Raw genomic sequence first — 24025 nt, 5'->3', positions numbered from 1 at the left:
TTGAGACGGAGTCTCACTCTGTCACCCAGGCTGGAGTGCAGTGGCGCGATCTCGGCTCACTGCAAGCTCTGCCTCCTGGGTTTAGGCCATCCTCCTGCCTCAGCCTCCCGAGTAGCTGGGACTACAGGTGCCCGCCACTACGCCCAGCTAATCTTTTGTATTTTTAGTAGAGACGGGGTTTCACCGTGTTAACTAGGATGGTTTCAATCTCCTGACCTGGTGATCCGCCCACCTCAGCCTCCCAAAGTGTTGGGATTACAGACAGGCGTGAGCCACTGCTCCCGGTCTCCATTTTTTTCAAAAAGTATATCTCTATTGGAGTTAAAAATGGTTTGATGGAATAATATAATTTCAACTAATTGAAATTATATTTTAATTATTATCCATCTCCAATATTTATTATAGTCTTAGTGTACAGTTTGTTAAGCCCATATTTTCCTTGAGGACTGAAGTCACTGTGAGTAAACTGCCACAAGGTTATTTTATTTCTGGAGGTTGTCTCCCCTAAGTACTGTGAAAACGTGTCATCTTGACGGGCTGTCAACACGGACATTTTCTCATTTACTAAGTAGGAGAATTCTGCAAGCACTTTCCATTATTTAAGAATTCATGGCCGAGCTTAGTGGCTCGCGCCTGTAATCCCAGCACTTTGGGAGGCCAAGGCGGGCGGATCACCAGGTCGGGAGATCGAGACCATCCTGGCTAACATGGTGAAACCCCGTCTCTACTAAAAATACAAAAAAGTTTGCCAGTGCGGTGGTGGGTGCCTCTCGTTCCAGCTACTCGAGAGGCTGAGGCAGGAGAATGGCGTGAACCCGGGAAGCGGAGCTGGCAGTGAGCTGAGATCGCGCCACTGTACTCCAGCCTGGGCAGCAGAGGGAGACTCTGTCTCAGAAAAAAAAAAAAAATTCACAGCAAAAGATAAAAGCTTTTATTTTTGTTATTTATTTCTGTTTTATGAATGTGGCCCTTTCAGCTTTATAACAACAATCCAAATCAGTGTGCGAAAACCACACACAACCACTCTCCCGAGGAACACACATCCAGGTAACTGAAGCCTGAATGAAACAGTATTTTTTCACTTGGTTTTCGTGGAATTCCGCCTCAGGTAGTCCTACCGCCTCCCCAAGGCCTGTGCTCATAGCTTTTTCTAGCCCCTAGGAGACTGGACCCTGGCAGCCCGCTCACCTCTGTCTCGCTCTTTAACTGCAGCACCCTCTGGTGTACATTTTGATTTTAGCAGCCGAAGTCACTGGCCGTGTGTCATGTTGCTGGTGGGTCCTGGTGGTAGTTTTATCTTCTGTTTCTCTCAGGTAGTATCTAGAGATAAGTTAGAACGACAAGGGTTTGTAAGAAATAATAACAGTAAAAATTCGGAAAGCCAGACTCTCCAATGCTCACCGTAAAATGCTAAGGAAATAACCTCACTCTCCCCTAAGGACCTGGAGACATTGGCTTAGGAACTCACCTCATAGATCATTTAGGGCAACTCCCTCATCTGAAAGACAAGAAATCAAGGCCCGGAGGAGTTAAGTGACTTGTCAGGCTGATACAGTGAGTTGGGTTGACCACCGAGGCCTTCCGCTACCCCCTATGATGGAAAGAGCTACAATTCTCTGAGTATTACCACGAGCCAAGCACTATGCTAAGTCTATTACAGGCACTGGCTTATTTGAGGCCCACAGCAATATTTGAGGTAGGTACTATCATGATGCCTATTTTACACACAGGGAAGTATAAGCTTAGCGAGCGAGACTGAGGAAACGTGCATGCCCCATGTCACACAAACACAGGGTTTCTGACTGCAGAGCCGGTGCTTGAAACCACAACTGATCTTACTGCCTTTGTGGCAATTGTATACTTATATATGGATATGCACATATGTAGATACACGGATACAGGTGTATGGATGTACATGAATTTACACGTATATGATATATCAGTAAGCAAGATATAGTATCATTTTGCATATTTTGAAACTTAAACCAAATGGTATTATAATTGTATGTACCTGGGGGGCAGATGGGAGAAGGATAAGTCCATTCCATCTGCTTTCTGCTGTGCCTTCCTATACTACAGAAACAGGAAAGCTAAAAACTACATTTCCCAGACTCCTTTACAACCAGAGTCAGGATGTGGTGCAGATTCAGTCACTCAAATGTGGGGGAATTGCAGCAGGGGCCAGGCATCTGCTGCTCCTGCTGCCAAGCCCAGCGGGGGAGATACTCAGTTTTCTGGGCAGTGTTAGCTGAGGTCCTGGGCTCTGGTCGCTGGCTCTGAGGTGCTGAGAGCAGGGCACGTGGCGTCCATTTGAAGCTGAAAATCCTCGCAGGCACAGTGGGATCTGCAGCGGGCAACAGTGGCTGTGGTTTCTGAGGGTGGTAGGTTTCTGATTATGGATGGATTCCTTCCTTGTCTTGGTGGCTTCCTAACTGTGGCAGTAGTGATATGGTAAAGAGTCAGCAGCCTTTTGATTCTAGTGGCTCACGTGCGCTTTGGATGGCTTCATGGGGCTGTGCAAACAGATATTGGAGTCCAGAGCCTGCCAAGAGTGGGACTGGACCCTCAGAGTAAAGGTGGACTGATGGTCAACCAGTCTTCAAACAGAAGGCAGTCCGGGTTCAAGGCTTCTGAATGTCCCAAAATATCTCAATTCCTGCAGCAAAATTCAAGCAATTTTATAGCTATCAAGTACCTGATATAAGCAAATGAAATTCATTTCTGGAGGAAGGAAATATCATGCTACCTTTTTTTTTTTTTTTTTTTTTTTTTTGAGATGGGGTCTCATTCTGTCACCCAGGCTAGAGTTCAGTGGTGCGATCACAGCATACAGCAGCCTCCACCTCCCAGGCCCAGGTGATCCTCCCACCTCAGTCTCCTGAGTAGCTGAAACTACAGGTGCATGACCCCACACTCAGCTAATTTTTGTATTTTTAATAGAGATGGCGTTTTACCATGTTGCCCAGACTGGTCTCAAACATCTGGCCTCAAGCCATCTGCCCCACCTCAGCCTCACAAAGTGCTGGGATTATAGGAGTGCGTCACTATGGCCAGCCCATCCTACACTTTATATTCTATCAACAGCAATTTTTAAAACATCGTACCCAGAACGTAGACAAAGATAACCAACCACATGGGAAGATAAGATAGCAGAAATGAGAACCAGAGAACCAGCTGAAATGTACAACAGAGACAGAAAATATATGGAACCTCTAGATCAGTACTCTGATAGAAATATAATGGAAGCCACAAGTGTGAGCCACACAGGGAATTTTAAATATTCTAGTGAACACATTGAAAAAATAAAAAGAAACAGGTGAAATACATTTTTACAATATTTTTAACTCAATATGTTTTAACTCAATTTTTTTAACCAAAACTATTATTTCAACATGTCATCAATAGACAAATGAATAATGAGACATTTGACTTCTTTTTTTTTTTTTTTTTTGGAGAGAGTGTCGCTGTGTCACCCAGGCTGGAGTGCAGTGGCGCAATCTTGGCTTACTGCGAGCTCTGCCTCCCAGGTTCATGCCATTCTCCTGCCTCAGCCTCCCGAGTAGCTGGGACTACAGGCACCAGCCACCACACCTGGCTAATTTTTTGTAGTTTAAGTAGAGACAGGGTTTCACCATGTTAGCCAGGATGGTCTCAATCTCCTGACCTCGTGATCTGCCTGTCTTGGCCTCCCAAAGTGCTGGGATTACAGGCGTGAGCCACCACACCCAGCTGACATTTGACATTTTTATACTAAACCTTTGAAATTTGGTGTGCACCATATACTACAGTACATCTCAATTCAAACTAATTGTATTTCAATTTCTCAATAGCCTCGTGTAGCTAGTAACTGCTGGGTTAGACCTTGCAACTTCAAATTTTAGAATTATCTGGTCAGGTGTAGTGGCTCACACCTATAATCCCAGCACTTTGGGAGACCAAGGCGGGAGAATCACCTGAGGCCAGGAGTTCAAGACCAGTCAGGCCAACATGGTGAAACCCTGTCTCTACTAAAAATACAAAAATTAGCCAGGTGTGGTTGTGTAGCAGGACGAGCCGCAGACAAAACTCCTCAGACATCGGATTAAAGAAGGAAAAGGTTTTTTATTTGGCTAGGAGCATCGGCAGATTTGCCATCTTAAGAGCCAAGCTCTCCGAAAAAGAAATTCTTGGCCTTTTTAAAGGCTTACAACTTTAAGGGGTCCACATGAAAGGTTCGTGATAAACCGAGCAAGCATGGGAAACATGACTGGGGGCTACATGCCTCAGCTAACAGAACAAAAAGTTTTACAATGCTTTTTTCATGCTGTGTCTGGAATTTACAGATAACACAAGTAGTTTAGGTCAGGGGTTGATGTTATTATTATTATTTTTTTTACTCCTAGGGCAGGGTGGTGGTGCTGAGGTTGTCTGGCTATTTATCTTACTTTGGTTTCTTTCTAACTTTTTGCTTTCTCTCTCCCTGTCTTGTGAACTAGGCAAGGTGTGGGGAGTAGGAGTGGTCTCCTTCCTTATCCCCCTCTTTGAGAATTCTCACTAATTAGTGGGAGTTTTATTTTTATTTTTTGAGTCTTTCTGCGAGACACAGTGATAGTGTTTTATGTAACACACTTGCGTTGAAGTTTTCTGACGAACCATGGTAGCTACAAACCCTTCTTTCATTTGAAGGAGTAAATGTAATATACAGGGGAGCAGCAAGCGAGTTTCTAGTACTAGTAATACACTTACAATGAGGGTTTTAAATTTTCTTATAGCTGTAAACTATTTTCTAAATGAAGACCAAGGATCAAACCTGTGTTAAACCTGTACAGGCACATGTACCAACTTTGTCATGTCCTAAGCAGGTTAGTTTTTTTACTGGGTCTTAAAAGCTTTTTCTTAGCGAGTAACACAGTATTTTTTAATAACAAGTTTTTAAGAGCCAGACGCTTGAACTTGGGGCATCTGTTTGGGGAAAGTGTTAAAGTGAAGTTATCTGGAGGCATGAACTCTTTTGCTTCTCAAGGCCATTGGTGTCTTATGTTAGCCTTTTTATAAATATAACACGAAGAAACATTTAGTCTGCTAGCAATGTTTACAGCCAACTGAGCAAATAGGTTTTTTCTTTTTTTGCTAAAGGAGGAGGTTCTGGTAACTTCTGGTTATAGTTTCAAGAATGACTGAAAGACTCGGAATTGTCGCTGGGCTGGACGGGTCTGGGTTTCCTAAGTAGCATGTGTACAGTGGGGACACCTTATACAGGTGTTTCTTCTAGCATGGTTATGGAGGTTAACAACAACAAAACAATGTACAGCATATTCATATCCAGCAAGGACAAAACAAGTCCTTACTTGGGAAAAAGGTTGAATACAGTGACAGAACAATAGAAAAACAGTATTACAGGAAAACTATTAATCTTAAGATTTTTAACTCCATTTACTTGCTTGATGAGTCCTCAAGCTTTGGCCATGCATACACTAGTCAGCTGCCGGTGTGTGACTAGAGCAGGGCTTGTTGTCTCCTCAAGCTTCAGCCGTGTGTAGACTGGTCAGCCTCCAGAGTGACCAGAGCAGGGCTGTCATCCTCAGCAGCAGCTTGGTCTCGTCTAAGGATCAGCCGGGTTGGATGATCTGTTTCCTGCTGGCTGGTCCACTTGTCCTGAGCTGCCGGTATTAGCTGACTGAGGGGATCCAAGACACAACACCTGCAACTTTAACAGCAGTGGGAGTGGACAAGGTTACAGTAGAGGGCTCATCCTATATGGGTGCTAGAAAAATTAGATTTTACTTTAAACAGAGTCACTAGATTTAAAGTGGTGTCAGACTTATAGGCATTTCCATTTACTCAATCATGAACACTTCATATGGCTATTTTTAAATCCTGCATTTGTTTTTTTAAGGTTAATTCCCTTAGTTTCTGGAGGTCACCTTTAATTTGACTTATGATTTGGGGGTGGCCGACTGAACAAAATCTTATAGGGCAAATACCTAGTTTGTTTGGTGGGAGTGCATCTGACTCGGAGGAGGACCGTAGGCAAAAACCTGATTTTATCTTAAATGATTTTCTGGCAATATTTTTTTTTAGTAGCTGCTCGGGTGTCCAGTTCATGCATTTTACCTTTTCTTGAACTTTGTGGCCGATAGGCTGTGTGTAACTTTTATTTTATTTTTAACAGTCTTATTAAATCTTGCACTATTTCAGCTACAAATGCTGGCCTATTGTCTGACTTTAAAGTTAGAGGTAGTCTAAACCTGGGGATAATGTCTTTTAACAGTACTTTAGTCACTTCTTGTACTTTTTCTGTCCTGGTGAGGAAAGCTTTAACTTACCTTGAAAAGGTGCAAACAAGCACTAGCCTGTACCGATAGCCTCCAGCACGGGGCAGGTCTGTAAAATCTGTAAGCAGGTTTTCACAAGGTATGGCTCTTTTTCCTGTTTAAGTTTCTTAGAGGAGGGGCTCTTCTCCCCACACTGTCCCCCTTTGTAACTCTATTTAGTGGCTTAGCCTTTAGTGAGAAATTGGAATCCAGATACAGCAGAAATCTTGCTGCTTTTGACTTCTAATGTGACCATGGGCTCCTGGGAGCCTAATGGGAAGGTGCCTCGTCTGCCCTAGTCTTTACATTTTTTAGCTCCTGTCAGCCTGATCAGATCAGTATTTGGTTCCTCCAAGGTGCAGCAGCCCTTGGCTGACGGCCTCTTTGTCTTGTGGCCTTGGCCATTTGTTTTATTGCCTTTTGAATATTTAACCTTCTAGTGTCCTTTCTTTTTGCATTTCGCACGTTCATCTCTGTCTAGCCTTGTCTGGCTCTTGAATCTTTGCCTAACTTGACTTTTTTCACGTTTATATGCATGACCATCTCTTCTCACATTGCTAATGTTTTTTTTATAAGAGCTGTTGCTAATAGATTGGCTTTTTTTCTTAAGTCTTCTTTTTTTTTTTTTCCTGAGTTTTCCTGCTCTTAGGCCAGCTGGTGGGGCTGGGCAACGGCGCAGGCCCTGGCCCCGTGCACTGCTGTCTGTCTCTCCTATTTTCTTCAGATTCTCTTTTTCACATTGACTCTTAGTCTTTTTTTTTTCTTTTGCTCTTTTCCAGTTTTGTCCCTTGGTCACAGTTAACATACACCTTGGTGGCCACTTTTATAGACTAGGTGGTATTCATGCCCGCAGCTTCTGCTTGATGTTACCCTGGGCTTGCTTTACAAATGAAGTATTCACTATATACTGATTTTCAGCAGCCTCAGTGTTAAATGGGGTGTAAAACCAGAATGCTTTATAGTCTCTTATAAAACTGACTTAGGCTCTTGTCAGCAACTTGAAGCATTCCTGAAATCTCTTTTATATGACTTGCTTTTTTCTACCAAGTTTTAGCCTCTGCAGAAGTGCTTCTCAGTACCTCTGCAAATGCTGAAGCTGAGTTGCATTCTCTGCGTCTTTTTTCCCCCTTTTCCTGGAGTTTAACAGGCTCTTTTCTTTATATAATGTTCCATGCACTTGAAGGGTTAAACAGGCATACTGAGAGTCAGGTAAATGTTTACAGTCTTACCTTGACTGAGGTATTTAATTCTAAGGCCCGAATTAAAGCATTGAGCTCAGCTTAACGGCAGTGTCCAGGGTTACTACCTCATATTCTGCACTTCTGTCTCCTTGTGGGTTGATGAAGCTGTTCCCGTCCACGTATAGCTCCTAGTCTACTGATGCCCAAGGCTGGTCCCGGAGGTCAGGTCTGCTAGAGGAAACTTGAGTCCAACACCTCTACACAGTCATGCTCTACAGGGCTCTAGCTGCCAGGAGCAAGGTGGCGGGTTCAGGGTGTTTTCAGTTTAGTAGATCAATGGTTGAAATGGCTGATAGATGAAAGTCTGTTGCCTCCCTCCCCTCCCCACCCCCCGGATGTGGGCTTGGTCATTATAATAGACAGGTCCTCCGTCTCCCTGAGAGGCATTTACATAGCTCCAGCAAGACCAGATCTGAGACAGCCCACTTGACTATCTTGACTGACTTCCTTGGCCTCTGGAGGCTCCAATCCTCCCCTTCGAGGTGAGACCTGGGGTGTGTTAGCTTCTGAATCTCATTTCCGAGGGGGCTGTTGGCCTTGGTAAAGCGGGGTAGTGGGCTGGGACACATGGAGAAAGACTTTCTATTATCTCTGGTGACTCCTGCAAACCTGGCTTCTCTTGCTGTTTCTGGGACTCCTTTTTTAACTCTCTGTCTGCTGGTGAAGCTGCTCTTACTTTTACTTTTGGCTTTTTTGCAATAAGCTGTTAAACGGGGCTAAATTTATGCTGGTTTTGTCTATATTATATTTAACCGTGAGTCAATATAAAGGAATTTGATCTAGGTACACTGGCTGTCCTCTGACCCCTGTCACCACCTTAAATACATGGCCAGTTGTTCTCTGTCTATAGTTCCTTCCATGGGCCATCCAACACCAAAAGAGGGCAGTTCTAATTCACACGGAGTTCTTAACCTCTAGGCGGTTAACTTAACTCTATAATCTCCTGCAAAACCTTTCTTAAGGTTCTGTAACGTGCATTTTAATAGAGTACGTTTTGATGATTTGATGACTTTCTTTTTTTCTTTTTGAATTTTTTTTAAACACAGTTCCTAGTGGAGTGGGCTTACTTTGTGTCTGACCTATTTTTTTCTCAAGACAAAACAACATTCACACTGTAAGAAGTAAAGGGTAAAAGATCACTCACTCATCTAATTCACACTAAATCAAAATCAAAACTAAAACCAAAGTGTCAAGCAAGTCAAGTCAAAAACAAAAACCAAAGTGCCGGTACAGGCACGCCGTGGGTGATCAGGCCACACTTCCACTCAAATGGAGTGAGCAAGTTCCAAAGACCAGTCTTACCAAGTTTCAGATGTCTGGACTTAAAGTGCCAGTTCCTTCCCGGTGTTCAGTCACTGCCTTGATCTTCCGTGGGGGCCTGCTGTGTACTGCTCTGACGAGGCGTTCCACCAGGGCAAATGCCTACCTGGGAGCGCTCTCAGGATCCGCATAGCTCAAGCTGGCCAGCGTCCCCCACAGGGATGCTCTACAGGGCAGGCATAAGCTGCCTAAGGGGCTGCTTCGACAGTTGGTTAATCACCTGGCTTCCCAGTCAGGGAACCAAGAAATGTAGCAGGAGAGCTACAGACAAAACTCCTCAGACACCGGATTAAAGAAGGAAGACGTTTTTTATTCCGCCGGGAGCGTCGGCAGACTCGCGTCTTAAGAGCCCAGCTCCCCCAAAAAGAAGTTCTTGGCCTTTTTAAAGGCTTACAACTTTAAGTGGTCCATGGGAAAGGGTCGTGATAAATCGAGCAAGCATGGGAAACGTGACTGGGGGCTACATGCCTCAGCTAACAGAACAAAAAGTTTTACAATGCTTTTTTCATACAGTGTCTGGAATTTACAGATAACACAAGTAGTTTAGGTCAGGGATTGATGTTATTATTATTATTTTTTTAACTCCTAGGGCAGGGTGGTGGTGCCGAGGTTGTCTGGCTATTTATCTTACTTTGGTTTCTTTCTAACTTTTTGCTTTCTCTCTCCTCCTGTCTTGTGAACTAGGCAAGGTGTGGGGAGTAGGAGTGGTCTCCTTCCTTAATTGGGCATGTCTATAGTCCCAGCTACTCAGGAGGCTAAAGCACGAGAATGAATTGAACCCAGGAAGTGGACGTTGCAGTCAGCCGAGATGACACCACTGCACTTCAGCCCAGAAGACAGAGCAAGACTCTGTTTCAAAAAAAAAAAAAAAAAAAAATTAGAATTATCAGGCAGGGATTTAAAAATAACTATGCTTACTATGATTTAATAACTTAAAAAAATGAAAAAACAACAGAAAAAAATCATTACTTCAAATGTAAGATATATGCACTATGGAATAATCTATAAGTATAAAACTAAATAACTGGAATGAAGAACTCAACAGATGGCTTTAATAGCAAATTAGAGCTGAAGAGAGAAGTGTAAGCTGGAAGGTAGGTCAAGAAAGAGAAATCCTTTGGAATGCAGTACAGGAAGACTGAAGAGCGGAAAAATTTAGAAGAGACAGTAAAATTCAGAAGCCACAGCTGCTGTGGCAGACACTGTGGAATGGTTCACCCCACATTTAATTGGAATCCTAAAAGGACAGGTAAAACAACACAGAAGGCATATTTTGAGAGACCATGGCTGCGAATTTTGAAAACTGGCTAGGAGGCTGTTGTCAAATTGATTGTCTTTCCTATGGATTATATTTTATCAATAATTGCTTTTAAATTTTTCCCTTTTAAGTTGTTCTCTTCAAACATACTTTTCTTGAAGACAACCTTTAAGATATTCTCCAATTTCATCACAATGCACCTAGGAGTTAATTTATTTTTATTTATTCTAATTGAGATTGGTTATGTTTCCTAAAATTGAGAATCTATGTCTTTCATAAAATCTGAAAAAGTTCTTAGCCATTAGCTCTTTGAAAATTTCCTCTCCCTCATTTTCTTCTCTGCTTTTGGAAGTCCAATTAGAGGCAGGTTGGCCCTTTTCCTTGTACATCCATATCTTTATACTTCTCTCTTGCAGTTTCAGCATGAAACTCTCTCTCTACCAAATTTTGAATGATTTCTTCAGATCCATCCAGGTCAGTGACTTCATCTTGTATTTAATATGCTGCTTCTCAGTGTGTTGAGTTTCAAATTTTAATTAACATATTTTTCATTGCTGTAAGTGCTGCTTGGTTCTTTCTATTTCAGATATAACTAGTCTTTTTGACAATGTCTCAATGGTTGCAGTGGGTTTTATTCTTTTATGTCTTTAATGATTTAAGGATACATATTTTACTATTTTCTTTTTTTTTTTTTTTTTTTTGAGACGGAGTCTCGCTCTGTCACCCAGGCTGGAGTGCAGTGGCCGGATCTCAGCTCACTGCAAGCTCCGCCTCCCGGGTTCGCGCCATTCTCCTGCCTCAGCCTCCCGAGTAGCTGGGACTACAGGCGCCCGCCACCGCGCCCGGCTAGTTTTTTGTATTTTTTAGTAGAGACGGGGTTTCACCGTGTTAACCAGGATGGTCTCGATCTCCTGACCTCGTGATCCGCCCGTCTCGGCCTCCCAAAGTGCTGGGATTACAGGCTTGAGCCACCGCGCCCGGCCTACTATTTTCTTTTTAGTTCTAATATCTGTAGTTCTTCAGGGCCAAACGTACTCTGTGGGATTGGCTCACTCACTTACTGTGATTTGACTCTTGATATATTCTGCAGGTTTCTGAGCTTTTTTGTGGCATGGCTTTTTTACTGCAGGAAGCCTCTGCTGCCTATGTGAGGTTGTGTTCTGCAGAGATATTATGTTGGATTCTGTTCAACGCCTGTGGATCTCCACAAGCCAGGGATCATTTTTGTTCATTTTTTGGCTCGCACATTCCCGGAGCAGTCAGGTAGAAAACATTCTAACCCTCAGGACAGCTGCAGTGACGAATCCTCAGGGCAGAGTGCTTTACTGGATTTTACACGTGCAGTGCTGCTCTTGCTGGGCATCATTGTTGCTGCTGTGGCTCTTTGTTAGTTTCTTGGGTAGAGGAGGCACCTTAGCAAAAAAGCTTTTAAAACAAGATTTGAAATAACTTTATTTTGAGCAAAAGATATTCCTGGTTTTCTTGCTCTGTTGTTGCTATGTCATGTGGTGCCTGCCAGTTAGAGCTAAACTGTCAGTTTTGCTGTTTCTAGGCAGAAAAATGCTCAAATCACAAGTAAATATCTAGGCGTCCCAGGAGGTGACTCTGGTAGTGTGTATTTTCATTGCTCATTTCCACTCTTAAAGGTACAATTCTCCTGATGTTTTAACATTTTCTAGGGTGCCATCCTGTATGTTAAATCCAAAATTGATGATTTCTTCTCAAAGGCAGTGTTAACATAATTGACACAGTTTAGATACATTATAAAAAAGTATTGAAATCTATTCAACATTGTTCATTAAGCTTCTGTTAGGGTCATAAAATATCTTGTCATGTCTGATTAATTCAAGTAAGTTCAGTTTTTAAACGACACTGCTGTTCTACAATGTGCTATTTATTGTTAAAGCCTAGAATTTATAAGTGTTTCCAATAACCGAAAGAGACTGGGTGTTTTACTAAGATATCTATTACAATTATCATAAATTAAGACTGTGGGCCGATTTTATGAAATCTATAAAATATAGAAATGATAGGAAGTAAAAATGAATTTAATGTAGTTCTAGCCTTCCTTTTGTCTAAAAGTCAATGTTCAGTGAAAACATTGCTGTTTTTCTCTTCGCAAACCTGAAGCAAGCACTGCTAGAAACGTGATTTTCTACAGAATTGACAGATTGGTAAGATGATTCATGACTGAAGTAATATCATTCATCTGTTTAACGTTTATAGCCTGGGAACACATCTTATAATATGGCCAAATGCCTATGTATTTCAATACGCTCCCAAAGATAAGAGACTTTAAGCTCCTATGTTCACAAAGGAGTATTGTCTGTAAATTACATCTCAGTAAGTTTAATATTTATAAAATAGGAGGAGAGAAGACTAGCACTAGTCGAATAAGAGAAAAACAATAAGCTTGTACAATCTACAAATGCATCTGTGAAAAGGTAGGTTAAAGTAGAAACCATTCTCCACCTCCTTGAGACTGTGACTAAAGGCCTAGAACAGTACAAATCCACTGGGTGAAGACAGGAAATAAGCTCAGGCTTCTGGCTCCCTTTCCCAAATTACCCCAGGGAAACAATGGAAGGAAGAAGGAAACACTTGGCCCTCAGGCTACACAACAACAACCCTGGTTGCAAGATAACAACAGAGTATTCTTTCTCAAATATGAAGAAAAAGAACTTGAGCCTAGAATTTTATATCCAGTCCAGTTCTCATTTAAATAGGAAGGTATCTTTTCTGTTGCAGTGTTAACAAATTGCCACCCACATACTTACCTGCTTAAATCAGTACATCTTTATTATTTCATATTCCTCTAGGTCACAAGCCTGAGATGTCTTGATTGGTTTCTCTGCTCCCAGTCCTCAAGGTCAAGGTCAAGTTCAAGGTGTCCACCAGCTGGGCTCTGATTGGGAAGTTCTGGGAAGCATTTCCTTCCAAGTGCATTCAGGTTGCTGGCAGAATCCAGTCCTTGGACCTGTGGGACTGAGGTCCCAGCTTCCCTGCTGGCTGTCAGCCCTTCCCTAACTCCTAGAGGCCCCTCTCCAGTCTTGCTCATGGTCCCCACATCTCAGAGCCGGCAACAGTGCATGGAATCCTTCTCATGCTTAGAATCTCTCTGACATTGGACGCATCTTTCTTGGCTCCAGCCTGAGAAAATTTTCTGCTTGTTAGAGCTCATGTGATGGCACTGGGCCCACTCAGAGAACCCAGGAAAATCTATTTTAAGGTCAACTGATTAGTAGCTTTAATTATGACTGTGCAGAGCCTAGACTAGCGTTGCCTAAACTCACAGTACCTAGACTAGCGGTGCCTAGACTAGGAGCAGCTGGTTTCTCTAGGCCCCTCACCCCTTATTCTCTGCATCCCCTTCTTCCTGGCCCCCTTTCCTTTCCCATTTCCATTCCCACTTTCACACACATTCTTTCTTTGCTTAAAATACTGGATTTTCCTGCCCCTGGTGTGCTCCAGGCTTAAACAAACAGGCTAAGACAGCAGCTAGTTGTCCTATCATCAGTGTTTTCTAGAACATATCGTTCTAGAAACAGTACAGGAAACTTGAAGGGGCAGCTACCGAGTCCTGCCCACCACAGTGTTTTAGAAATATTCGAAACACAGAAAACCTGAAGGATATTTGCCTCCTAAAAACCAAGTTGGAAATAGTTTAGAGGAAGGTACCTCAATAGCAAGAGAAACACAGGAGATGTGACAAGAGAACCGAGGAGGACAAGTGACCAAAGAATCTGTTCCAGATTACTGTTATCTCACAACAAGGGAAATGTGAAGTTAGAATTACAGAAAGAAGTGTAGCTAAGAATAACCGAGAATTACAGCTAGGAAAGATATCAGGAAAATGGGGTTGGAGGTGGCACGCAAAAGGAATAGGAAAACATGCTGATACTTCTAAAATTAGGAATAAAATGAAACCATTAATACCAATAAATGTGATACTGATTGGTATGAGTCATAGGTTAAGGACGGCCACCCTGAGAAGAAAACTAGAATGTATAGCTTTCAAACCAACCAAAGAAAACCTCAGTATACTAAATGGAACACAGGTATGGAGGGGATCACGAGACCAGCCTGGCCAACATAGTGAAACCCCATCTCAACTAAAAATACTAAAAAACTAGCCACGCATGGTGGGAGGTGCCTGTAATCCTAGCTACTCAGGAGGCTGAGGCAGGAGAATCGCTTGAACCCGGCAGGTGGAGGTTGCAGCAAGCCTAGATCACGCCACTGCACACCAGCCCGGGCAACAGTATGAGACAACGTCTCAAAAAAAAAAAAAAAAAAAAAAAAGCAAGAAAAAAGACAAGATTTTCCTGGCCCTGGTGCACTCTAGGCTCAATCAAACCAGCTGAAGACAGTAGTTTGCTGTCCATCATCACACTATGTTTTCTAGAAGATTCTATCCTGATGAAGCACTCCCAGACTGGTTGAAAACCAAAGTTACTCTTCCTTGGAAAATCTTTGTGGACACCAGGTGGAGACTGAAATTTCCAAGTTGGTGCCAGGCGCAGTGGCTCACGCCTGTAATCCCAACACTTTGGGAGGCCGAGGCAGGCAGATCACCTGAGGCCTGGAATTTGATACCAGCATGGCCAACATAGTGAGACCCTGTCCCTACTAAAATTGCAAAAGTTAGCCGGAGGTGGTGGTAGGCGCCTCTAATTCCAGCTACTCAGGAGGCTGAGGGAGGAGAATCGCTTGAACCCGGGTGGCAGAGATTCTAGTGAGCTGAGATCGTCCCACTGCACTCCAGTCTGGGCTACAGAGTGAGACTCTGTCTCACAAACAACCAACCAACCAAGAAAACAACAAACAAAACCCAACAACTAAAAAAGGAAAAAAGGAAAAAAAAAAAAAAAAAAATTACCAACCTCCATGCTGCCACCTTCAGGCCCCTGGGGGTTACAACCTCCGCTCCAGCTCCCCTCTGCACCTGTGCTGTTCCTCTGAGCCCCATTCACTTCCAAAACTCTCTCATTCATTCACTGGTTCACTCAGCCTCCAACCATCCTTAAATCATGTCAGGCTCACCAGGTGATGGAGAGAAAAATCATCCTCTGTGGGTCTGAAAAACACGCCTGAGTCCTGATGGTGGGTCTTGCTTTCACTTCCACCCCCTTACAGCACCCCCAGGACCATGAAGAGGCCACGGCCTGGGCTCAGAGCTCCAGCTGTCCTCAGGGTGGGCCTGGCATTTGCTGACTTCAGGGAGAGCGGGAGACCTCACAACTGAAATAGGAAACCCGCCCTAGGCCCATGGATTTCGGTGTAGTTGGCCACAGATGAGTGTGCAGCTAAGTGAGCCCCACGCATGCGTAGACCCCTCCCTCGGCTTCTGCTCTCCATGGAAACACAATTGATCACATGATGACTGATCACGGTCGGCCACTAGGACTTTCTTTTCTTTCCTTTTTTTCCAGAAGTCATAAAGGCATGTAGAATATACTCAAAGACCGCCTCAGCTTTTAGTGGAGAGGCAAAGAAGGTCCACTCCGGACTGGGAAGCGGCTGCGCCCTGGACGGAGAGGGGCTGGGACTCTGGGCGCAGGCTGAAGGAGGGCGGGTGTCGCTGACAGAGGCGGTGACGCGGACGCCACTGAATATCCCTGTGCACGTTTCTTCGCTTTCCTGTGCATCAGTGGGTAATAATAAATGCTGTGTTAAAAAATTAAATGAGGCGGTCAAGAAGGAACCGTGTCCTGGCCCGCGCGGCGCCAGGGGTGGAGAGTAAGTGTTGGCTAGAGGGGGCCGCTGTCAGGCCACGAGCCCGGGGCGGCATGGGGCGGAGCATCCCCAAACAAGAGCAGGCTTAGGCTCCCCGGGTCCCAGCCGGGGGTGGGGCGGGGAAGGGCGAGACGGGGCGGGATAGGGCGGAGCAGCCGTCCAAACTTGGGCAGGCATAGGCTCCCCTGGATCCCTAGGCGGGGCGGGACTGGAGCGGGCGCCTGGGCGGGACGGGACGGAGAGGGGCGGGACGGGACGGAGAGGGTCGGGGCGGGCCGGCCTATTTAACCACTGGCAGGCATGGGAGGGTGGAAGTGATTCATCCGCCGGTCCCCACATCGACCGCTCCTCCAGTCAGCTGCGCTCCAAGTCTACAATGGCAGTGGCCGCCAGCCCTGCGATCCTTCTGTGCCTCCTGACTCTGTACCTGCTATCCGACTGGTCCGGGACGGGGCGGGCCGGTAAGTTTGGGGATGGAGCCTCAGCGGGGCAGGGGCCAAACCTGGGGGGCTGTGGACTGCAGCGCGTTTCAGAGGAGGGAAGGCTTCTAGAAGGACCGGCGCGATCTCCCCGGTCTGCTCCCTCGCTCAGTTCCCATTCGCTGCTCTTTTTCGCCAGGTCCGCTTCCTGAGGCTGCTGCTTGCCCCGCAGGGCAGGAGGGGGGTCAAAGAAGGCGAAAAAGGAACCGCAGGAGGGTGGAGGGGCCAAAAAGCTGCAGAGGGCTAGGTGGGAAGGGGATCCCTTGGTGGAGCCCCGCAGCCCCACTCGCCCTCGGGAAGGAGAAACCAGAGCCCCTGGAACCCGAGCTGGGGTCAAGACAGGGGTGAAGGGGGGTTCCACAGAGACGCGATCACTGACACCCCAATCAGCCACAGGTCTCTCTGCTCTCACCGGCTCTCTACCACACAAACCCTCCAGCATCCCCAGGGCTCCATGCCCTGGAACTTCCCCCTGCGCTTTGCTGCAGACACTCAACTGCCCCCAGCGGCTCAGCAGACACTTCCTACTCCTCCCCTCACTATTCACTTCCACTACTCAGGACGCATCCTTTCACTCCCCATCTCAGCCCAGCCCTGTCACCCCACAGGCCTCCCTCACCTCCCCATCCAAGAAGGGGCCCTTAGCACCTCCTCCACCAAATAACACCTTCACCCCCTTTGCCTGATCACACACCCCAGCGGACACACCCCAGCAAACACACCCCATGCTTTCCACAAAACCTAATGCAGGGGGGATGGGAAGTACCATGTCCCCCAGGATGACCCTGGGAGCGCCCGTGGGTAGAGGCGCCCACTACTGCCCTTGGATCCCAGACCCGCCTGTTCTTCCTACTGGGGAGCCAGCGTCATATAGAGTAGTCACTAAGCAGACAGGTATCAGCAAACCCTTTCTAGAAAGGAAAAGCTGAAGGCACTTTGGTCCTTGCTGGCCATGGGTACTCTGTGTGTCAAGTCCTGTCCCTTTGTAGAGGAACAGCAGGCAATGGCAACTTGCAAATAAAAGGGAGACCAGATGTGGACACCATCCTAGGTTGCTGACCCCAGGTGAAGGCGCATGCTGGGTCCTGGCAATTGCTGCCCCATCCCCTGGGGTGTCATCTCCAAGTGGTGTAAGTTGAAGAGTCACAGGTGTGTCCGACCCTGCCTGTGGCTTCTGGGTGGTGTGGGTGTGATGGATGCGAGTGGAGGTTCTATGGTTTGGGGTCAATGCCCCCCTCCTTTGCTGCTGGGGGGCATCATCGGTCCCTTGGGGCGATCAGGGACCCTCCCTGAAGCCTCAGGTGTGAGCTGAGGGTGAGGGGTACACCCATGTAGTGTCCTGGGGATCGGGGCCAACTGCTTGTGTAGCTTCTTGGTTCCCTGTGGCCCTGCTCCGGCCCATCCCAGGAGACCCACCTGCGTCTTCTCACTGCTGGGCCTACCTTCCTAATGACCTAAAGGGTGAGGAGCCCACCGTGTGATGGGCAGCTCTGAGGCTGTGTGGTCACTGCCCTCCCATAGATGGAGGCCCATCTCCACCAGGGCCCAGGACCACACCTGGAGCCACTTTTAAGTGAGGGGATTTCATTGCTGTGAGTGGCACAGCCTTGCTTCTGAGCAGTAGGGGACCCTGTTGTGATTCCGTGGTTGGGAATAGCCATGAAATCCACATAGCACCTTTTCCAACCACACATGCCTCTGGGATCTTAGGGAGTCCAGGGTCAAATAGCCATAGTGGCAGGTCCAGCAACACTCCTCATGAGTGTGTGTATGGCTGCATCCCAGCTACCAGAGCAGCATTCAGTAGTGACAGGGGATGTCATATGACCAGCACAACCTATAATAGTTACTATGTTAACTACAAACACTAACCATTCCCGGTAGAAATCCAGGAAATGTGAAATTACCATCGAATGGGTCTATGAACCCAGCACATCCCTCTAAGCTGGACCTGACACAGGCGTCCATCTGTTACTTTGCTCCAAATGCACCTCATGAGTAAGAGGGGAGCAAGTTAATGCTTCACATCTCAGGGAAGAGCTCAGATCGCACACTGTGTCCACTAGGAGTGTCTGGGTATTTGCTGTTTCATGGTGTACAGTTACCAGAGTGAATGTCCTTCTTGCTCTGTGGGGGGAGTCTGAAGGAGTCATTGCAGTTGCTGTGGGGTTGAAGGGGCCCACCAGGGGCTCTGGGCTCTCCTTCTAGTAAGGGACTCTGCATCTGAGATGTGGCTCAGATCTCAAAGCTGGGCAAAGGAGCTCAGTTATTTCCTGGGGTGGCAACTTTCAGCCTCCTGGTCATCCATCCTTGCATTTTGTCTTTGTGGTAATTATTTAAATCTAGTAGTATCCGGGTGGAGTCTCCCTCTCTTTTGGATCTTGGACCCTTTTTTTCTATGGGGCATAGCTTTGTAAGACTGAGGTCCCCAGCTGGCATTGTTACTTCTCTAATTATTTCCATCATTGCACCCTCCTTCCTGCTGACAGTTGACGGCCTCCTCTTGAGATCTGTTATTTCAGGATTTTCCACCCCCATTACTACCGGGAGCCCATTTCAGGAAGAGCATCTCCTACCCCTGACCCTGGCCTTCAGCAACAGGCATCCCTGAGCTTCTTGACAGTCTGCTGCCTTCTCCTGGAGCCGTCTTTATATGCTGGGTAAACAGGAGTCTTCCAGGCTTCCCTTGAGCACAGAGGGTGGACATTGTTCTGGATTCCATACTGCAGTCACTGTGGAATGGGCACTTCTCTTAGTCTTTTGTTCCTTCCTCTACAACCTGCCATGTAAGACCTGGGTTTTCTGTTTCATGCGGTGTGGGTCATTCCTTTCTCCAAGGTTCCAAGGGCAACCTCCTAGCAGATGACCACATTCCAGGGAACTTACCATGTCTTGTTACCCATAATAAATGAACTCACCCTTATCCAATGTTGACTACATCGTACCCACTGCACCATGCTCCAACATCCTCAGGGTGCCTTCCCACACTCTCCCGCCTCCTGCAGTCCACCTGGGCTGCTCCTGAAGATCCTGCCATCTAAGTCCTTCCTCCTGTAGCAGGCCTGCCACCTCCCTGGCAGGGTGCTGTGCTGACGGATGTGAGTATAGGTCTGGGCAGAGTGGGGAGATGGACATGTTGGCGACCCATGGTTCCTCTACAGGCAGAGACCACCGTCGAGGAAGAGAAATCCATGCTCTGCTACCCCAGCCCTTCAGGAAACCCTCTTGCTGTCACAGTGTTTGGGGTTGTTCCCCCACACCAACACTCTCCGGTGTTTTTTCTTTTTTTCCATAGATGCTCACTCTCTCTGGTATAACTTCAACATCACTCATGGACAACAGTGGTGTGAGGTCCAGGGCCAGGCTGATCAGAAGAATTTCCTCTCCTATGACTGTGGCAGTGACAAGGTCTTATCTATGGGTCACCTAGAAGAGCAGCTGGATGTCACAGATGCCTGGGGAAAACAATTGGAAATGCTGAAAGAGGTGGGGTGGAGGCTCAGAATGAAACTGGCTGACAATGAGCTGGAGGATTTCACACCCAGCGGTGAGTGGAAGAGACCAAGGACAGAAGGGAGCCGAGTGTGGGCTCAGGGGCTGCACTTTGTGTGGGTAGAATAAATTAGACATGGGACCTCCATGAAGCCCAGCAGCAAGGGCAGGACTTGGAGGAGACAACAGGACCAGGTGAGAAGGGTCTCAGCATAGGAGGATGTGGGACAGGGAAGAGAATGTGTAAAGACCAGAGCTGATCTCTTTCTGATTGGGGCAGGACCCCTCACGCTGCAGGCCAGGATGTCTTGTGAGTGTGAAGTCGACGGACCCATCCGTGGATCTTGGCAGTTCAGCTTCAATGGACAGAAGTTCCTCCTCTTTGACTCAAACAACAGAAAGTGGACAGTGGTTCAGGCTGGAGCCAAGCGGATGAAAGAGAAGTGGGAGGACAGCGAACTAACCATGTTCTTCCAGAAGGTCTCGATGGGAGACTGCAAGAGCTGGCTTAGGGACTTCCTGATGCACAGGAAGAAGAGGCTGGAACCCACAGGTAACTGACAGGGGAGCACTGGGAGCACGCTGGAGATGCCATAGAGTTACACCCTTGTCTGTGAGTGTCTGAGTATGGTGGGTGTGGGTGTATGGGTGTGAGTGGGTGTGAGTCTATGTGTGTGTGTGAGTGTGTCAGTGAGTGTAAGAACATGAACCCCTCATGGGGGGGCTCCTCCTTGGGGTGGCTGGGCTCTCCCATCCTCCTCTTCTCTCTCCCTCCTGACTCCTCTTCCTCACTGCACTTGCTTTTGCTCCACTCACTGTGGATTTCTCGCCAGCCTCGAAACTGTAGGTGTCATTGTGTTTCTGGACCTTTCTCCTTAGATTTCCCTCCACCTAGGATTACTTTTCCTTTCCTCTCCCTTGGTCTCTTTCTAGAAATCCATCAAAACCACCTCAAATGCCAGCCCCGAGACTCTCCTGTCCCTGACCCTGGGGCATCACCTCCTCTTCCACCAGAGCAGGAGGGTGGGCTGTGCTGTCACCTTGCTTCCCTCAGCAGCTATGTGAGCTCCCTGAGGACGGGGACACCCCCTCTCCCTTCCTACCCCAGGAACTGTCACAGCGGCTGCCCCACAGCAGGGGAGACAAATCCTCTGCCTTCCAGGATGACCTGGGGCAGCAGGAGCTGAGGAGGCATCTCCTCAGATTTGGGGCATGGACAAGGGCTGTCACTCCTGTGTTTCTGTTTCAGCACCACCCACCGTGGCCCCAGGCACAGCCCAGACCAAAGCCATGGCCACCAGCCTCAGTCCCTGGAGCCTCCTCATCATCCTCTGCTTCACCCTCCCTGGCATCTTAGGAGAGTCCTTTAGAGTGACAGGTACTGTAGGCAAAACTGTGAGGGGAACAAGAGACAGATAGGGGAGGTGGGAGGAAGGGAAAGGAGAATTCCCAGAGCCCCACCCCTCCCCATGGCCGGGACCTTCTCATCCTGACATGAGACAGATGAATGAGACCTGGTGTCGCCTGTTGGCAGTGACCTGGGTAGCTCAACTTTGGGTTCTGATGGATTCTCACCATCAGGGCCAGAGGGAAAGGGAGGGGCCCATACCAAGCCTCAGGGCCTGTTGAGTTCAAGAGGGTTTAGACAATTCAGGCCTGTTTCAGAGCAGGTTTCTATTCGGGAAGGGTAGTGGTGTGTGACCTGCAGGCAGCAGGAACTCAGGCATGGGCAGTCCGCACAATAGGAGAGGAGCAGCATGGCCACTTCACCTAGGATGTCAAGGGAAGGGGCGTCCCTGGAAGAGGCTAAGAAGAGAGAGACCTGGGGGAATTCCAGGACGAGGGGGCTGTGAGGGCCTTGGCCCACCCAGTTCCTCCCAGTTCCTAAGGCTGCATTCCCAGAGAAAGCAGCTTGAGTCCCAGCAGTTAAGGTGGAAGGTGAAGAGTAGAGCATGTCCAGGACGAGGTTTAGAAAATGGCCAAGCCCCTTGGACCCATGGGATTCCTGGCCAGGCCCTGGGGTGATGCCCCTGCCATTCTGCCTCCTGCACACTCCAGATCCTGAGCCAGCTGATGGCCCTGCCTGGAGCAGAGTGGACTCAGACAGGGCAGCTGAGCTGCTGCTAGAGGTCCATGGTTGCCACTGAGCTTGGCTGGGAATGAATGGGGCGGGGCAGGGGCAGTCCTATTCAGAGCTATGGGTGCAGCTCCCGGGGTGAGGAAAGGCTGAGAGCGAAGGGGAAAGAAGGAGGTTTGCCTACAAGCCCACCCAAGGCCAGGGAACATGGATCCAGAGACCTCTCTTTGAAGAGAGCTCCCCCAGGTCCTCTATACCCTTCTATGAGACAGAGGATCAGGCCCTGAGTGAGGGTGCAGACCCCTCATTACCAGCCTCAGTTCTGAGCCCCTGAGGGCTATAACAGGACCTGGGCTGGCTCTGTGGTGTGGTGAAGGAGGGAGGAGGTTGGGACAGGCTGCAGAGCCAGGAGTAGGGTTGGAGGGAAAAACATGTTCCTTATTTGGGGAAGAAGCTCCAAAATGGGGAGGGTCTGGGAGGGATCACCCAGGAGAACAGACACAGGTTTTTCTCAGCCACTTAAACCAACACTTCATCTTTCCCAAGGTGGAAGATGATACCAGGAAGCCTTTGTTAGCCTCGTCTGGTTCCCGCTCTCCCTTCAGAGAAGGCGCCTGTCTACTTACCACTATGCCTTACTGGACAGCCAGGAGTTCAAGCCTTAGCAAGCCCACCGGCCCCCAGCAGATGATGTGGACATTGTAGACTCAACATCTCATGCCATTCATTACCTTTGCTGATGATCCTAGCAGCCATTTTTCTTAATATCTTCTGCCACTTTCTTTTGGTGCTAATGGATGGAATTCCTGTACAAGTTTTAACTGAACAAGAAATCTCAGCAAAAAGCATTTTATTTCTACTTCTTTGATTGTGGAAAAGCAGACACTTCTCTGAAGCATGACCTTATTCTTCTAAACAGTATTGCTAGTAAAATAGCATGCTGGACTTCAGGCCTCAGGGATCCTTTCCATGCACTGACCAAGAATCGTATTAATCCTTTTTATTGTTATGAAAGGTTTTTTTTTTTTTTAAATATTCTCATTCTGTCAACCATATTGGAGTGAAGTGGCATAGTCATCACTCACCGTAATCTCTAACTCCTGGGCTCAAGTGATCCTCTAGACTCAGCCTCTAGAATAGCTGGGACTACAGGCGCATGCCACCATGCCTAGCAATTGTTTTATTTTTAGGTAGAGATTGGGTCTTCCTACATTGCCCAGGCTGGTCTTCAACTCCTGGCCTCAAGCAATCCTTTTATCTTTGCCTCCCAATTGCTCTGGGATTACAGACCTGAACCACAGTGTCTGTCGTAGAAATTTTTAGTATTTAATATGTAGTATTTAATATGAAAATGTATTATATTCATGATTATTTTATTTAGTAATTTATTAGACTGTACTTAAATAAAGATATCTATTTTCAAAGAACCTTATTGACTTTGGAATTTTGGTTTGTAACCCAGTAGAGAATTAATGGGATTTCATTCTTCTGCCATGTTATGTTTAGTAATACACCCAGGGATGTTGCTAGATATCTTTTGGAGACAGAGACTTTAAAGATCACTCTTAATTTACAAACAGCCTGGCTGTCAGTCTTCACCACTGTCCTGATGCCCTGGGGGCCGGCAGGTATTCCTGCCTCTATCCCTGCTTCCAGAATGTGATGCTTTCTGGTTTGTCCCCAGCCCACTCCATGCTTGGCAGTGGCTTTTCTCATCATTCTTCAGCCCTGACCATGCTCACTTCTAGTAGAAGAAATCCTCACCACAGATACATTTCTGTTTTTAAAAGTAATGCTATTCCCCCATAGACAAAAAATCAGAAGCAGAATATATAAATAAAATGTACCTAATTCTTGGGCAAATGTTATGAGCAGTTCAGAGATGCTGAGCAAACCTGTGAAAGCTTTTATATATCTGACACAATCAAGAGAACAACGGTCTACCCCTGCACACCCTTCCTACTGACAAATGTTTTTAATCTGTCTCTACTAATTGGTGGATAGGAAATGAAATATCAGAGACTTCTTACATTGAGGGTAGGAATCCAGATTGAATCACTTCTTTGATGTCTACTCAGGCAGTATCCAGGATAGTGGATACTGTGCTCATCCCACTAACCAGCAATCCC

The 24025-nt window shown here is 46.8% G+C and overlaps 1 protein-coding gene and 1 long non-coding RNA gene across 5 annotated transcripts; one reads left to right on the top strand and one right to left on the bottom strand.

Moving 5' to 3' along the window:
• Window positions 1–4081: 4081 nt before the first annotated feature.
• On the bottom strand, window positions 4082–15424 carry LOC106998080 (uncharacterized). The gene is made up of 4 exons (XR_003728854.2): window positions 15156–15424; window positions 12890–13262; window positions 8837–9703; window positions 4082–5686 (listed from the first exon to the last, which is right to left on the bottom strand). It is a non-coding gene; the product is annotated as an uncharacterized LOC106998080 (long non-coding RNA).
• Window positions 15425–15575: 151 nt separating this feature from the next.
• On the top strand, window positions 15576–23323 carry LOC694135 (UL16-binding protein 3). 4 transcript variants are annotated; one of them, XM_077999534.1, is made up of 6 exons: window positions 15576–15766; window positions 16203–16309; window positions 19623–19874; window positions 20100–20372; window positions 21069–21197; window positions 22443–23323. In XM_077999534.1, exons 2-6 carry the CDS (start codon window positions 16225–16227, stop codon window positions 22451–22453), a joined length of 750 nt encoding a protein of 249 aa, XP_077855660.1. In that variant the 5' UTR covers window positions 15576–15766; window positions 16203–16224; the 3' UTR covers window positions 22454–23323. The 4 variants fall into 4 exon arrangements, with proteins under 4 accessions (XP_077855660.1, XP_014992619.3, XP_028703055.2 ...); XM_028847222.2 differs by lacking the exons at window positions 15576–15766; window positions 16203–16309 and adding exons at window positions 16486–17457; window positions 18817–18987; XM_015137133.3 differs by lacking the exon at window positions 15576–15766 and having other exon boundaries at window positions 16090–16309.
• The last annotated feature ends 702 nt before the right edge of the window (window positions 23324–24025 follow it).

Source organism: Macaca mulatta, chromosome 4 (genome assembly GCF_049350105.2).
Source record: "Macaca mulatta isolate MMU2019108-1 chromosome 4, T2T-MMU8v2.0, whole genome shotgun sequence".
In the NCBI taxonomy this organism is placed as follows: Eukaryota; Metazoa; Chordata; class Mammalia; order Primates; family Cercopithecidae; genus Macaca; species Macaca mulatta.
The sequence above is the reverse complement of the archived record's forward strand: the minus strand, read 5'-3'. Positions and strand labels throughout refer to the sequence as shown.

Bases quoted from the DNA above. Each gene is read 5' to 3' on its own strand.
- LOC694135 (XM_077999534.1), top strand. From the start codon at position 16,225: ATGGCAGTGGCCGCCAGCCCTGCGATCCTTCTGTGCCTCCTGACTCTG. The intron at 19,875-20,099 runs GTGAGTGGAAGA...TGATTGGGGCAG, and splicing joins GGAGGATTTCACACCCAGCG to GACCCCTCACGCTGCAGGCC. The intron at 20,373-21,068 runs GTAACTGACAGG...TTTCTGTTTCAG, and splicing joins GAAGAGGCTGGAACCCACAG to CACCACCCACCGTGGCCCCA.